Source organism: Caretta caretta, chromosome 8 (genome assembly GCF_965140235.1).
Source record: "Caretta caretta isolate rCarCar2 chromosome 8, rCarCar1.hap1, whole genome shotgun sequence".
NCBI lineage: Eukaryota > Metazoa > Chordata > Testudines > Cheloniidae > Caretta > Caretta caretta.
In genome coordinates, this window is record NC_134213.1 from 34,895,265 (window position 1) to 34,912,610 (window position 17,346).

Genomic DNA, 17,346 nt, shown 5'->3' on the forward strand with positions numbered 1-17,346 from the left:
TAGAGGCTGTAGTAAAAAGAGAAAAAAATATATATGAGCGAGGAATAAACACAGGGAGAGGAGACAATGGAATCCACGTTGTTGTTATATAAACACTGTTTACACCTTTGCTAGACTATGATTCAGGCTCTTACTCTTCATGAAGATAATTATAACTTAAAGTAACCAGACTGAATACATATTTTAAAGGGAAACAGCAGTAATTAGAATACCCTAGAGCACTGCACACACTACACATATACTGAAGAAAAGAGGGAATAAATAATGAGTTTTCCATTCACCACAGCAGTACTTCAGCGGCTGGGTCTCATGGCTCTCCCACTAAATCCTGCATTTTTTGGTGATCCATGGTAGGACTGTATCATACAAGTTTTATCACAGGAAGGGGAGAAAGGTATAGGAAACACTACTGCACAGTTCCCAGAGGAGTGCCTTCCTCAAGGATTGGTGGGTTATGAATGCAGTGGGTACAACCTACAAGCCCTGAAGATCTGGACAAAAAGGAGGTTTTGAGCCTAGAGAGAGGCGGTCTTCTTCCTCTGACTTTGTGTTCCGTGTTACCTCCCCCTCTATGAAAGCAAAGCCTCCTAAGGAGCTATGATCCCATTAGCCACACCTCACCCACACAGAGGGAATGGCACAGAACATATTCTTTCTCAGGATTTGCTGGTGGTAATTCTGCTGGTTGTAGGGGAGGGAGCATGCTTGGAAGGAATGGGTGAGCTGGATGCAAAGACTCTGTCCCCCCCAACCTTCTGTCTTCTATAAAAATTTCAGATGGCTTCTGCTCACTCTGCTAGAGAATGTCGAGGGGAATATCCAGCCAATTCACTATTTTCCCCAGTGGGATATTCAGACTCATTAAGATTGAGAGAATTCAGGTCCTATTAAAAGCCACAGGAAATCAACAAAGCTGAATATCCTATAAGGTAAATTAGATCTATTCTAAATTTGGTTGTGGAAACATGATCCAAGGGTGAAAGCATCCGGTGGAGGGACAGGAGGTCTGGGTTCCATCCCATCAGTTAATGGCCTTGGGCAAGTCACTTAATCTGGGCTCATTTTTCCAGCTACAAAATAGCATCTTCCGTCCCCACTCCCTACAAGTTACATTCATTGGTAGTGGCAAAGTACTTTGAGATCCTTAATTAAAAGATAGTACAGGAGTGCCAAGTATCATCTTCATTAAAAAGTAATTGGCTCACCTAGTTTTAAATTAATAAAAATTAATAAAAGGCATTTATGAAATACAGAAATTACCTTTAAAACACAGCCAAAAAGTCAAAACTTTGATTTCTAGACATTTCTAATATTCTGAATTCTCTCTGTCCTACTGATTAAACCAGGTTTTATAGTGCACTGCAGTTTTTCCTTTAAGGTTATTTGTTATGGGGAAAGGCTAAGCAGACTGAGTTCATTTTCATTACAGAAAACTTTAAGGTGACCCAATAAAATTAATTTGAAATTAAAGTGCAGTGAGCCTGATAATTCCACACTAGTAAGGAGTTTAAACAAAAACAGGAAACACAATCTAAAAACCAAGAAAGTACGAGCAAACGGGGAATCCAGCTAGAATTAATTCATCTGAAAGGTGGTACACATAGAAATAAATTGTCAAACAAGACCACTGAAGCAAATACTGAAAATTAATAAAGAGATAGCGAGCAGTTGCAATACATAGAGTGAAGCTGGAGGAAGCAGGGACAAACATGAATATGGATTTGAAATAAATGTATAGTGACACGGCTTGCTAGGTTGAGTAGATTTATTTTCCTGTCCAGAAATTCTTATGTCCTTATGAGTTAAGAATGCACTGGTTTTAATTTTACTGGGTTTTACTGCTTTATGCCAGACCCTTAATGTTATTTAACAGAAGCAACTGTCAACTGGTTTCAGTGCAAAATTTGACTTTATTTCAAATGATTGAAATCTAGTAGAAACTTTTCCCCCTTGACAAGTGAACTTTTCAGATGCAAGCGCTGACTATTTACTTCTTTACCACAAGAAAGACTGCGATTGGATATAACAGGAAAATCATACAATGGAGAACTGACATCACTGAATGACTGATGGACATTGGTAACAGACCCACCCTTTGCGAGAAAGGAAGGCATAAAGATCTAGGGTCTAGAGATAAGGTGCTCAGATATCATGGTGATGGGCACTGAGCACAGAATAAATATCTACACACAGCAGACAGATTCATTAGACCTTGAGAAAAAGGATTTTATTCTTCTGCGTTGTATTTTTTAGGAAAGTAAATATGCATGTCACTCCCCGCCACAGTAGCACTGAAGGGTCTAAAACCTTCTGTGATGAAAGTGATGTCAGGCTGCTCTGTAATTTATGAATACTGGATGTTGATTTGGTTAGTGGGACATTTACTGTATGAATGTTCATTTAGTTTAATAGGGGCGTTGTAAGAAAAACAAACAGGAAGCGAAACAATTGCTTGAGACAAACCATCTTTGTTAAACCCCTGCTATTCCCCTGGCTGCCTTCATTGCTCCTCCTGATGATTCCTCAGCTATTTCTCAATGCAGGAAGAAACAGGAGAAAGCAGCCTAATTAACTGATACCCCATACACCTCCTAGTTCTCATTGCTTCAGCTACCTTCAGGAGAAGGTGCAAGGAAGGAACGAAGGCACACGGAGAAGAGGAAGGAGGAAAACATCCCAGAAAAATACTGGAATGAGGAATACCTCAGGAGAGGGAGAGATTCTCACAAAGCTGGCAGAGAGGAAATAGGCAAAAAAAAATGTTGGATGTGGGGAGAAGGCCTACTGGGCAAAACACACCGAGAACACTTCATGCCTCCAGCTTCCATCCTGGACACACCACACGATCCACTGTCTACAGCCAAGCGCTGAGGTACAACCGCATTTTCTCCAACCCCTCAGACAGAGACCAACAAGATCTTCACCAAGCATTCTCAAAACTACGATACCCCCAGGAGGAAATAAGGAAACAGATCAACAGAGCCAGACGTGTACCCAGAAGCCTCCTGCTGCAAGACAAGCCCAAGAAAGAAACCAACAGAACTCCACTGGCCATCGCATACAGTCCTCAGCTAAAACCTCTCCAATGCATCATCAGTGATCTACAACCCACCCTGGACAATAATCCCTCACTTTCACAGGTCTTGGGAGGCAGGCCAGTCCTCGCCCACAGACAACCTGCCAACCTGAAGCATATTCTCACCAGCAACTACACACCACACCATAGTAACTCTAACTCAGGAACCAATCCATGCAACAAACCTCGATGCCAACTCTGCCCACATATCTACACCAGTGACACCATCACAGGACCTAACCAGATCAGCCACACCATCACTGGTTCATTCACCTGCACGTCCACCAAGGTAATATACGCCATCATGTGCCAGCAATGCCCGTCTGTTATGTACATCGGCCAAACTGGACAGTCCCTATGTAAAAGGATAAATGGACACAAATCAGATAATAGGAATGGCAATATACAAAAACCTGTAGGAGAACACTTCAACCTCGCTGGACACACAATAGCAGATTTAAAGGTAGCCATCCTGCAGCAAAAAAACTTCAGAACCAGACTTCAAAGAGAAACTGCTGAGTTTCAGTTCATTTGCAAATTTGACACCATCAGCTCAGGATTAAACAAAAACTGTGAATGGCTAGCCAACTACAAAAGCAGTTCTCCTCCCTTGGTGTTCACACCTCAACTGCTGGAAGAGGGCCTCATCCTCCCGGATTGAACTAACCTCGTTATCCCTAGCCTGATTCTTGCTTGCATATTTATACCTGCCTCTGGAAATTTCCACTACATGCACCCGACATTCACCCACAAAAGCTTATGCGCCAATACGTCTATTAGTCTATAAGGTGCCACAGGACTCTCTGCCGCTTTTACAGATCCAGACTCACATGGCTACCCCTCTGATGCGAGAACACTTTGTGCTTTCCCAAACATAAATGGGTGCATTTGTTTCTAGGTATTTTGGATATGGAATCAGTGTGTCCCAGAGAACAGAACTGGGAGTCAGGAAATGTGGGTTCTAATCCTGGCTCTCTCAATGCCTTGCTGTGCGGCCTTGGGCCAGTCACTTCTTTGTGTCAGTTTGCTTGTCTGTTAAATGGAGACAATGACACTTACTTTGAGACTTATGGCGGAAAAGCATTATATAAATATGCTTGGTATTATCACTCCTCTCCTAAACTACTGTGTCAAACCGCTATGCATTGTTAAAAGAAAAGGAGTACTTGTGGCACCTTAGAGACTAACCAATTTATTTGAGCATGAGCTTTCGTGAGCTACAGCTCACTTCATCAGATGTTAGTTAGTTAGTCTCTAAGTTAGTCTCTAAGGTGCCACAAGTACTCCTTTTCTTTTTTCTTTTTGCAAATACAGACTAACACGGCTGTTCCTCTGAAATCTGTCATTATGCATTGTTAAACATCTGCTGTACTTTATCCCATATGTGGCTGCATTTCAGCAGTGGATCAGCTTGTTAAGTTTGTAAAGCACTTTGGGATCCCTTGGGATGAAATATGCACTGTAAACTGAAAATAGTTTATTTTCCCCTTGTACACTGTTTATGAAAATGCCTTTATTACAAATATTTAATTTTAAAAATTACCAAAAGTGAAAAAAATGTTCTCTGATGTAAATCTTTTAAAGACTGAGATAGTACACAAAAATATTATTGTTGTACTTATATCTGATATTGTGAAACATATAGATGCAATTTGCCCATGGGCTTCCCTGTATCTGATTTACACAACGAGGAATTTTACAGGCTGTAAATAGTCTCAGGACATCAGAAGACTCTTCTCTCATTGGAAATATTCTCAGCTTATTATAGCTCCTCTTTGCATAAAACATTAACATTTTTGTGATGTTTAGGACCCAGTGGTGTGAATCTTGATTACCTTCGGGTTCTAACACTCTGTCACTCAGATGGTACTCCAGTGTACAATCAAAAGTATGCAGAAGCTTTTTCCATACAGTAGTTTTACTTGCTTCCAGAATGCTAAATCTTAATATTTTATACTTATATATATTTAAATTTTAGCAGCACTGGATAAATGTTAACACGCTTTTATGCTAATGCAATCACTGACAATCCAGATAATGTTGTATATTGGCATATACTGTTAGTGAATTATGGATACCTAAATGTACGATAGCACAAGCCTAACAATTATTTTTGTTAGTGTATTTAACTTTTATTTGCAATCACAACACTTGAGAATTGTTTAAATTAACTTTAGTTCTGCAAACTCCTGAACGGAAAACATTTTGTTGAGGTTTTAAAACAGCAAGTTGCAGTAGTTAAAATAATGGTACTATTTAAAGGGATCTGACCATACTGAACAACACTTGATGTGATCACGGACTAGGTGGCTAAGCCCAGTTTTCCAGAGCCTCAAAACTAACGCCTTAATTGAAAAAACAATAGATGAACTCTTGCATTCCTCCACAACAACACTCTCTCCTCTCAACCACACAACTTGATTAGTACATCAGTAGGATTAGACTTGTAAAAAAAAACAAAACCTTGTCCATATACATAAAAACAACATGAGTGGCAAGAGGAATAGAACCCAGGACCCTCTACTTCAAAAACACAAGCCTGTAGCACAAAGCTACTGTAACCCAGCCACTAGAGGGCACTCTCTCTCTCTCACTCACACACACACACACACACACTTTTGACAATACAAAAGTAACAGTCTCCAGTAAAAGATAATAGTAAGCTGAGCGAGAGATCTTCGAGAACTCACTGACAGCAAAATATCACTGGGTCAAAGGTATGGAAGTTTGTGGTTTTGCTGCACCTCAGGGGGTAGTGGCAACATCATTCTGAATAAATCTGAATACGTTTGGAAAAAACATACTTTTCTGTGGCCAGAGTTAAAGACAAACCAAGTTTGAAGAAAATAAGTTGATTCATTTTAAAGCTGAAAGGTCTTCAGTTTGAGATTTGTGCAGAGTTTGAGACAATTTAGTGTTCTAAACCACAATTGGTTTCAATTAATCTAAAATGGAATAAAACTATTTCAACTGGCTACCTTCAAACAAAAGTAAATGAGTTGATGAAAGTCATACAGGAAGTCTGCGGCACAGCCAGAAGTAGAACCTAGAACTTCTGTTTCCTATTATCTCAGGCTTCCTTTTGTTCCCCTCTACCAGTCTGTCTGTACCTACTTATTGTTTCTTGTATTATACTGAGGCCTTGTCTACACACAAAAGTTTTATCATTTACACCACACACACACACTACAAGCAGTACAATACACTTAAGTGTGTTCACAGTTACTCCAGTATAAAAGTATGTATACCAATATAGCTTATTCCTGTATGGGAAGAAGACTAAGATACACCTGCAGACGGATTTTTATATCCGTATAGCTGTGTCCACACCAGGGGTTGCACTGGTGAAACTAAATTGGTTAAAAAAATATCACTTCCATAACTGAAATAGTTATACTAGTATAAAATCTGTGTGTAGACCAGGAAATAGACTGTAAATTCTTTGGGGCAGAAACTGTCTTTCTGTTCTGCGTTCGTCTAGGAGATCCTGATCCATATATGAGGCTCCTAGGCACTACTGCAATACAAATAAACAAAGAAGAAGATTCTAGGATTGCCACTCTCTCTGTGTGTCACTCAGAAGCCTAGAATGTCCGTTGAGTCAGTGTGAAGTGATGGACAGCTACAAGCATGGTTGAGAGCTCTTTTCATTTAGAATATCACCAGGTTCAATCATCACTGGGATTCAGGGTCTGTTACCACCTAATTTTTAAGTTCTCAGCCATTCTGACTTCATGAATTATAAGAGTCCTAGACCACTGTGATATCAGAGGTAACTCACCCAATCACCACCCTTATTCTACTGCTAATGTGCACGCAACACATTCATCGGTTGTATGAAGGAGACTGCACAGAACGTGGATTATCTTCACCTAACTGCCACACCCATGCAACAACACAGGCTTAATAAACAATAATAGTAATAATAATCTTGATTTAGAAAAAAACAATGCAAAAAAATGTGTTGAGGAAAGTTTAAAAAGGAAAAAAAAAGTTTCTTTTTAAACACAAAATAAGCACTCAGCAAATAAATTAACCAGATATCACAAACTAAACATGTCGGCATGTAAATGTCTATTTAATAAGAAAGTTTAAGCACAGCCAGGTAAAAAGAATAAAAAGCTCCTCAAATATGGGAACGAAGGAATGAGACAGTACATCATCTGAACCACTGAAGGTTACCATCTGTCAGAAAAAGAAAAGGAGTACTTGTGGCACCTTAGAGACTAACCAATTTATTTGAGCATAAGCTCACTTCATCGGATGTAGCTCACGAAAGCTTATGCTCAAATAAATTGGTTAGTCTCTAAGGTGCCACAAGTACTCCTTTTCTTTTTGCGAATACAGACTAACACGGCTGTTACTCTGACATCTGTCAGAAAGCTCTTTTAAAAAAAATTAAATGTTTGCAAGAACAGTACTTTAGTACCATATCTGAAAAAGATATACTTCTTCCCCACAACAGGCATTTCTAATTTAGTGAGAAAAAATATACATGCATTAGTAGCCAATTATATACATTCAGATCACAATATCATTAATTTATTGTGTCATGACTGTGTTGCTTTAGCTCTCTCAGGGAAGATGTGATTTAAAATTTTCCCCTTTGTATTTCAGATTGCCCTTAAATGTTTCCAAATTCCCTGCATTGCATCTATGACAGATGTAAAACTTACAATTAAAGTTCTACGCTTTAGCAGAAAGTCCAATAAAGCCACTAAAGTTGTAGTTTTAAATGGTACTCTAAATTATCAGAATATAGAAAAGGGATTGCATTTCTGTTCTGAGAGAATGTCTGACAAAGAAACCAGTCTATCACATGAATTCATTTTGAGTTTTGAAATTTTTTTTAGCTTACTTGGTAGAGCTCACTGAGACCAAAAATTCAAGCTCAGTCTGAAAACTGTGAGCCAGATTGTGAGCTGGTGTAAATCAGTGTAACTTCACTGAAGTCAATGGAGTATGCCAATTCACACCAGTTTAGGATCTGTCTCACTGTACATAAGCCTCTAAAAGAAATGCTAGCTTTTATATAATAAAAAATGACAAATAATTCACGATGATGTAAAAAGTGTGACCATATTTCAAGGCATAAGAACAAACAGGGTTTTTTGTTTTTTGGGTTTTTTTTGGGGGGGGGGGGGGATTTAAAAAGGTTTTTGGCTTTCAGCCTTCTTGACTTCTCTGTATTATTCATATTCATCCCTTCCCCACCACACTCACTATAAAAGCTTTTAAAAAAACCCAACATTCAAACCCAAGCTGCCAACATTCCTACAATTTGAAGAACATTAGAACACAGTGTAGCATGAGGAAAAATGGATTCCTTTCTGTGGTAGCCATCTTTCAGTGTGTTATAAACACCTTTCAGATCAGCCTGTCATCTGTTCAGTTTCTTGACACCAATTCTAATGCAAGTTTAGCTTTAATATGGGAATTACACATGTGCATTTCAATGGCAAAATTAGGCCCCTGGATTCATAACCTTGACTTGTGTTCTCCCAGAACACTAAAGTATATCTGATGTCACAGTCTCACTATTCAAAAATGAACTATTCCCTGGAGAAGTGAAGAAAAGACAAAGGGAAGGAGAAGAGAAGGGAAATTTCTCTGGTGTCACATTTCCACTAGCCTGGGAATTTTTCGTGTGTACCAGATAGGATAAAATACCCATCTGTTCAGAAAGGTGAAGAAAAGTATCTCGATTATCTGATCTCTTAAAAAGCTATTCTTTCCCATTCATCCTCCCCCAGCCCCGTTCCCAGTGAGCACACACACACTGCTCACCTAGATAGTGCAGCTCCCAGGACAAAGGCAGCATGTTCCTTTAGCACAGGCTCGGTGCTGTTTACTCCATTAATCACAAGCTGAAGTCCACCCAAGGAAAGAAAGTCTTTTGCATTGTCCACCTATGAATGAATAGATTCCACACTAATGTAAAACTTAACATGCATCACTTGGGTTCCCATCAAGTTTTCAAGCAGAGTACTTTAGAACATAACATAACATCTAAATCAATTTTATCTTTTCCAAATCTATCTGGAATTTTGTTTTGAAAGCTTCTTAAAATTGAAGAAAAAAATCATGGCTCATAAATCATACACTGCTCCCTGTGAGCATCACATTCCACACTTCCAGAAATAATATACGCAGACAGGTGGCTATTATCAAATATATAACGCATCACTGAAAATTCAAATAATTTGATTAGCTATCAAAACTTTCCCCTGACACGTGTTGTTAACTCAGGGAACCTGACACTGTCAAAACAAAGTAAATTCTCACTTATTCTCACACTAGAAGGCCATTATTGGGAACATAGGGAATTGTGTGCTATACATATACACAAAGTGAGCTGTAATTGGCAGGCTTGAAGTGTTAGAAATAATTGTCAAGCAGCCTGTCAGCAGCAGCAATAATGCACTAACTTCACATTCTAAGCTTCTGGTTAAAGCAAGAGACGGACAAACTATTCCTGACATTCTACATTAATATAGTCCAAGGTACTGTGTTAACTTGAATGGTAGAAGCCAACCTCGAATTAATAGAGGCTAGCAAGAAACTTTCCTTGGATGCAAGTTATCCCATAAGTGCCTGCTACAGGGTTTCTTGTGTCTTCCTCTGAAGCAGCCAGTACTGGGCTGACCACTCTGAGACAGGATTCCAGAGTAGATGAACCAGTGGTCTGATCATCTATGGCAATTCCTATGTTCTAATATTCTTACATTCATCTGCTGCACTTCGAGTTGAAACAGATTTTGGGCTACCACAGGGGAAAAGGAGGGAAAAATAAATCTGAATCAACACTAGAAAAGTGCCTGCAAGTAGTTTGCAATTGTTACCTAAAGGGAGAGTCTCAAGCAGTTCAGGCTTATTTAGTGCAAAGTTTACTGCTGCTAAATTTAAAAGAAGGATTTTTTCAAAAATCTACTAGAGAGCAGTCTTCAAGGAATTTTCAAAATTGTTTTGTATATTCATGGAACTTTTTGTTTTTAGATTTCCCACCATTCCTGTTTGGTGATGGAGACAGAAACGCTGAAAAACAACCAAAAATGACTGTTGGGTCGACAAGGTAAAACTGATCGGTCCAGGTTCCCTGACTAAACTGACTGAAGTGCTAATAGTAACAAAATACTCCAAATAGAATCATAGAATCATAGAATATCAGGGTTGGAAGGGACCCCAGAAGGTCATCTAGTCCAACCCCCTGCTCGAAACAGGACCAATTCCCAGTTAAATCATCCCAGCCAGGGCTTTGTCAAGCCTGACCTTAAAAACCTCTAAGGAAGGAGATTCCACCACCTCCCTAGGTAACGCATTCCAGTGTTTCACCACCCTCCTAGTGAAAAAGTTTTTCCTAATGTCCAATCTAAACCTCCCCCACTGCAACTTGAGACCATTACTCCTCGTTCTGTCATCTGCTACCATTGAGAACAGTCTAGAGCCATCCTCTTTGGAACCCCCTTTCAGGTAGTTGAAAGCAGCTATCAAATCCCCCCTCATTCTTCTCTTCTGCAGGCTAAACAATCCCAGCTCCCTCAGCCTCTCCTCATAAGTCATGTGTTCCAGACCCCAATCATTTTTGTTGCCCTTCGCTGGACTCTAGAGTACAACAGAGTTAGCAGATTAGTTTCAAATTTAATAATCTAAATTTTTATTAGTAAAATATTTTTATCTTGACAGTGTTCCTTTAACAAAATTGATTATGGGTCAAATACCTAAAGCAAGATTCCAAATCATACAAACACTGATCCATGTGCTTAATATAACCTCATTGACTTCACTGTCTAAATCCTACTGAATCAGGGCTTAGGTTTACATGCATTATCTATAATTCATTATGAGGTGGTACCCAACATTTCATTTGGCAATTTATTGCTCCTCAGCAAGAATCAATGGTACCTTGGAGTCCAGTTGTGAGATTATTTATCGTTTGCATCAACCATTTTTTCCTCAGTCCTTTGGATCACATTCTTCTAATTTTTCTATAAACCTGACCTCATGTATCTCCTTTCCTTTCTCTGAGTCAACCTTCCTCTAGAGTGATCTTAACTGCAATATAAATCTAATCTAATCTCCTTGATCATGCTCAATCACCATAATATTTAAGAATACTTAAAACTAGAAATATCAAGTCTCTCTCAGTTTGTAGGAACAATAAATTGGTTAGTTTACACTTTGCAGATATGTCTATATAAAGAGCTTAATGAGGGAAAGCCAAATCAAAAAACATGAGTTTTGCATTTAGTACTGATCACAGTGAGGTCAGTCATCATTCTACTCTCACCTGGGAGCGAGTCCCATATTCTACCTCCAGTTCCAGTGAAAGGTGTCCAAGTCACAAGACTGGAGTATAAATTGTAAAAACAATATACAAACTTTTTTAAAAAATGTTTTAACCTTATTTTGTTCCTTGGCATCTGCTGTGAAAACTGCTACTCCTCACATTGTTTGTTTTTTCTTTTCTTTTTTTTTTTAAAGCACATAAGCATTAACCTACCTGCAGAGCTGGGAATGCATTGCTGAGCAATGTATGCAGTGTTGTTATAGCTAATGCTTAGCTCCAGCCCACTGAAAACAGCAGAGAAGAAAGCCCAAGTTCATAAAAGCACTCCAATAAAGCAAGCATGCAGTGGAGATGGGGGTATGGGAGACAAGTAAATATGACAGTACTCACAGTGGGAGCAAACTTTAAATTGAGAGAGATTGAGAGAGAGAGAAAATAGAGGAGATATTAGAAACAAGAGAAAAGAAGACTGTCAATAAGACAGAGAGGAGAGGAAATTAACACCGTAAAATGGTGTTGCAGTTCTGAAGTGGGAAGGAAGAAAGACAAGGAAAGAAGAGAAAATAATCTGAGAGAGAAAAATGAGATTGCAAACTATAAAAAGGGGCCTAGGCTCTGTGTGCGCTGGGGTGTGAACACTCTGGGCTCTGTTCATAAATGAGTTATGCTCTGTTTTCTTTATACTTGCTTTGTTTTTTGCATGTTACAGAAAACATCACAACATTCTCTGTCTCTCAAGAGCTACCCAAACACACTAAGCTGAATCCTGATTAGCACAGGACCAACTGATTCTGGCAAAATAAGAGCTGGAGAAGACCCGTGACCCTGGGCTGATTCTCTGTGAAAGATCAAGTTGGGTAAATCTCCCAATCCAGTCCTTCTACCACCCAACCCCAATCTAATCCAATCCCTGACCCCTTACCACTGCTTTCTCCCCTGATTACATTCTTAAGGTTGAGCTCAGCACATTCAGTAGATTCTCTGCTACATCCTAAGGACTGATCACTGCTTATGTGCCAGCAATCTGGGACTTCCCCATGACTTGCTCCTCAGAGTAGACAGTAATACTCTGCTAGGAAACCTCACAGTACAAAAGATTTTCCACTCCAGGGCTTCCCATCAACAGTACCCTTGGCATTCTAAGGACGGAGGAGCCAGTACAGGGTAGCACACAGGAGCTGGAGTATTCGCATTGGTGGTGCAGTAGGGACTAAGGTTGAAAGACTCTGGAGGTTGACAGACTTGCTGGGACATCACCTTGTTAAAGAAGAAGGAATGGAGCCAATCTCTCTCCTCAATAGATCTGTGTAGCCCTGCCTTCTTGCTTTCCACGCTCTTCTGTAATGTCCTGTTAAGGATTGCTACTCAGATCCATCAGCCTGCATTGGTGTAACTGAGTCACAGGACAGAGAACTCCTGACTAATTCTTTTCTGCGTCACGCTCCAAGACCGTATTTGGCTGCCCTTCAGTAATTACACTAAGCAAGTGTTGCTAAAGTTAATATTAAATAGAGAGAACATCCTGGGTGCACTCAACTAGCTGGAGGAAGAAAGAGGAGGAAAAGTTATTACCTGCCCCTCAGCGGGCGTATTTCTTAATAGCTGCCTGTGGGACATGGAGGGACTGCCCATAAAACTGCAGCTATCCTCTATTCATATTCCAGCTTCCCCTCCATTTTCTCTCTTCTAGTAGTTCAGAGTCCCACCTGTTTGTGTTTGGGTAAGATTCCCTTCACCACTCTGGTCCTACAGAACGGGAACTTACCATCTACACGAGCATTTCTGAATTGCAGGGTTTGAACTTGATTCCCCCTGATCCTGGAGTGTATATAACCAGCCGTTAGGGCATTGGCAGTCAAAGTTTATTCTTTGAGTAAGTCAGGTGCACATAGCAGCAAAAGTATTGCAAGGAAAGAGAGTGACAAGGTTTGCCACTCTGTGAATGTCTGTGAGAAAGATTCAGTATGGGAATAGGAGATGAAAAGCTCTGGAAATAATACTTTGAAAAGATTTTTCTTTTGCAGCTTGGCAGATGGACTTTGCTTCTCATCAGACCTTGCTTCTCCCAAAAACTGTTTTTAAAATACATTTCATGCTAGTGAAAGGTGCCAGATTAACATCTTTAGAGACTGAACTCCCCAGAGAAGGTTCAGCACTGAGAACAGTATTGCAAGCTTCCCCATATTGCCTCTGTCAATCTGCTTCAAACCAAATGTGTCAGAACCACATCTGCATGTGATATAAGAGGGTACTTTTCTCTACAAGGTCCATTCTGTCCTTGGTCTCTGCACTGAGATTGTACACAAGAAAGCAAATAGGTGCTGAAAATGATTTTTGGGACATGGGTAACTGTTCACTGAGAACTGAAACTCATTTCACATACCATCAGACAGCTATTTGGTGGTCTAACAAATTCTGGTCACCTGTGGGCCCATATTTGAGAGGTTCTACATCCCATTTCTAAGTCGTTCTGAGCTAAAAGATGGACTTTCTGTATGTGTGAGAGCATGCGTGGGTTCCCTTTCTTGATATAATGTATGGAGACGTATGAGGAGAGATAATCATGAAGGGTTACACATAGGGTGACCAGATAGCAAGTATGAAAAAAATTAGGACACTTCTTTTTTCCATAGTGGAGGGGCATAGTTGTCTGTATAAAAGACAAAGCCCCTCATATCAGGGTAATACCAGAACATCTGGTCACCCTAGTCACGCAGGACAACAGATGCCTTTCATGTAATAATAAAAGAATAATAATTTTATTTATATTTATAAAGTACCCATCCCTGTACCCTGCAAGGCATTCAGGGCACTGACTAATAACTTCAACAGTACAAATATACACACAAATGGCAAATAAAACCCATCTTCATCAACCACATGCAAAAAGATAGATACATACAGAGGGCTGAGAACACACCGCAAATTGTGAAAACTTGGCCTCGACAGTGATTATATTTTATCAATTTAGAATAATAATGTATTAGAAATGCAGATACAAAATAAGGCTGCAGTTGTCCTGTGAAATCGCTTATTGTCCTTGGATTGCCATAATTAAGTAATATGTATTATCGGTTACTGAAAAGAAGAATAAAACCACATTTATGATACCATATTCCCTGGATTTTACACAACAACTGTTAATTTTTTTTGTTACCTCACCTGATGAACATAATATTCAAGGTCGTACAGTGCTGCTACTTTTTCATCCAGAGTAGAAGTAGAGCTATTGAATTTGTTGATTAATTTCACCATAATTTCAAAATCAGTTTCTATCTTCATGTTGAGTTCTTCAAACTCCTTCTTCAGCTCTTCTATGGGACGAAACCTTTGTCTCACATCTTCCAGATTAGTCTTAGAAATGAGAGAAGTAAAACCAAAAGAAATACAGATGTTAAAACAGTGGATTAGTGGAGTACATCATCCTAAAGGTACACCCCAGCCTACAGATAACTTAGAAGTGGAATTTAACCTTCAGTGTGTTTGAGGCCTTTGATTTAGAGACAGATCTTCTAAGTATTTAGGCACCTAAAGATGCAAATAGGCACTCAGGTATCTACACACTTTTAAAAATCACACTAACACCAACTGAAACCAGGGGGAATTTGAGCTTTTGAAAATTCCACTAAGTTTCTATCTGCATTTTTAGGTGCCTAAATACCTTTAAAATCTGGCCCTTAGATACTAATATGAAGAGAGAAGAAATTACCTCAGCTTTGTCTGCACCTACCATTCTATATCATCTCTCTATCCCCTTCCTACACACCGTTCAAGATCAACCAAAATAAAAAAGCATTACTCTTGATATGCCATAAGGCTAAAAGTGTCACAATATTTAGTCCATTCAATACTATCATCGTCATCTTCTCACATTTTTATACAGTGTCTTGCATCCCAAAGGCTCCGAGATGACAAATTCCAGAATCACTTTACCAACCACTAAAATGCAGGCACCTAGCATACGCTCAGGAAGGCAGCAGCTATTTAAGAGCATCCAGCAATCTTGCACAACAGTTTAGGATAGGAAATAGAGATTATTGTATCTAACAAACATCAAGGTAGCTCCCTAAACTGAATTTGGGCAGGCTGCTGTGATGAAGGCCCTGACTCCTTAAACTCACTTTTAAAATGGGCAAGAATGTGTCAAATACTCAGTCTGGTGATGTGACAGTGCAGTAGAACTCTATTTTATATAATATCTCTCATACAAACAATACCCTATGAAGTTTTGGAGAGTTCGGTAACAGCAGAGGGTGAGACTATAAGTCACATGTGGAAGGTAAGAAAGAAGAGAGATACTTTCAGCTGAGATATGAAAGGAGATGAGAAGTTAATGAGGTGAAGAGACTCAGGTAAGTTGTTCCAGGTAGCAAGAACTGCATAGAAGAAAGTTCTTCCATTAACAGTGATTAAACTGTGTGGAGGGACAGAGTTGAAACTACTGATCTATAGATAGAGAAAGCCAGAAAGGAAGCAGAGAAAAAAGACTAAATGTGAGATATGTTGAAGCATGGTCAGGAAGATTATGAAAACAAGGAAGACCATTCCAGGGTCCACTTAAGAATGAACAGACACATCAAAGAATGGAAATGTACTCGTCTTTGTACGGAAGAGAATGGTGTGAGAGGACCTGAGCCCAAAAGGTTTTCGATTTCAATGCTCATTCCAACCTAATATACTCTAGCATTAAACACACACACACACACACACACTTACTTTATGGTTCATGCAAAAGAAATCTGTGGGCTCAAGCTGTCAGAGAGAACAATTTAGGGATGAAAGTTAAATCGCTGTCAATCTAATGGTAGCTGTACAATTTGTGCTACTGTTTGCATTGGTTAAATTGCTATATACACTGTACGGAAATTCAGAACACTACCCCCATTCCTCCCAACAAAGGAGAATGAGCAATAGGGTTATAAAGCAAAGTTCATCCTTTGTGTTAAGTCAACTGTACTTCAGTGGCATTACCCCAGGGATGAATTTGGTCCTTACAGTAGTAAATGATGCAAAATGGAGTATTTTACATCCATTAGATGTAGTTGTTTTTATCCCAGTTGTTGCCATATCTATTAAAATAGTTTTTGAAGGACATGGTGTGACCCTAGGATCCCCTCAATGGCAGAGGGTTCAGTACTCTGTGTGAGCAACTCCTATCAGGCCTGACAAACTCATTACACCCAACACACTGCTTTCATAGTACTTATCAAACAAGTGCTCAGTAAGTTATCAAATGAAAGCCAATGATACACTGGTCATCAATATAAGTAAGAAATGCATGTACTGACACTCTATAAGGAAATGTGTACCTATATACCCTGAAATTATGTTTAAAATTCTGTTACATGGCAGACAAACAGGGCTTCTGCCAGACAAAAGCATGTCTATTCACCTATCCCTGCTGCTGAAGTAAATGAAGCATTGTAAAACCAACACAATGGAACCTCTATTTGCATGTGAAGTTAACAGGAAAAACAGGTTGAAAAGAGGGATGTGAACCCAAAAGGGGGAGCACAGGGGAGTACAAGTAACAGGGAAGAAGAGTCTGCTGGTGGTGAGGCACCTTAAAAGGGGCATTTCAAGGTTTACTGGACTATAAGAAGTAAAGTTATAGATATGTATGGTATATCTGTATTTCCAAACTTGTGATGTTTCTGGGTGACGCTCCCAGGCAGATTGGCATCAGCACTGCCTAACCTGTTCAATGACCCATCAAGGGTCATCAACTGTACAATGAACCCATTGAAAGGACCAGGGAAGACACCTTATGAGTCAGCAAAGCATGTGGTATGCCTGTGGACAGAGAACTCAGAGTGTCTAAGGCTTCCGTGCCATGTACTGTGAAGCTTGTGTTTGGGACAAAGGAAGTACAAGCCACATGGCAAAAAAATATAAAAGGCAGCTGCATCATCTTCATTTTGTTTTCAATCCTGCTTCTTACCTCTGGAGTAACTTTTCTACAAAAAATGGTTACCTACCTTTT

The 17,346-nt window shown here is 39.5% G+C and overlaps 1 protein-coding gene across 5 annotated transcripts in view; it reads right to left on the bottom strand.

The window, feature by feature from the left end:
* The window catches only part of SIL1 (SIL1 nucleotide exchange factor), a 226,922-nt gene that overhangs the window by 55,719 nt on the left and 153,857 nt on the right, over positions 1 to 17,346 (bottom strand). For all 5 annotated transcript variants that reach the window (XM_075131378.1, XM_048860385.2, XM_075131377.1 and 2 more), the window contains 2 exons: positions 14,526 to 14,717; positions 8,864 to 8,985 (listed from right to left, as the gene is read on the bottom strand). In XM_075131378.1, the coding sequence (XP_074987479.1) occupies positions 8,864 to 8,985; positions 14,526 to 14,717 (314 nt within the window). The remainder of the gene's footprint in view (positions 1 to 8,863; positions 8,986 to 14,525; positions 14,718 to 17,346) is intronic.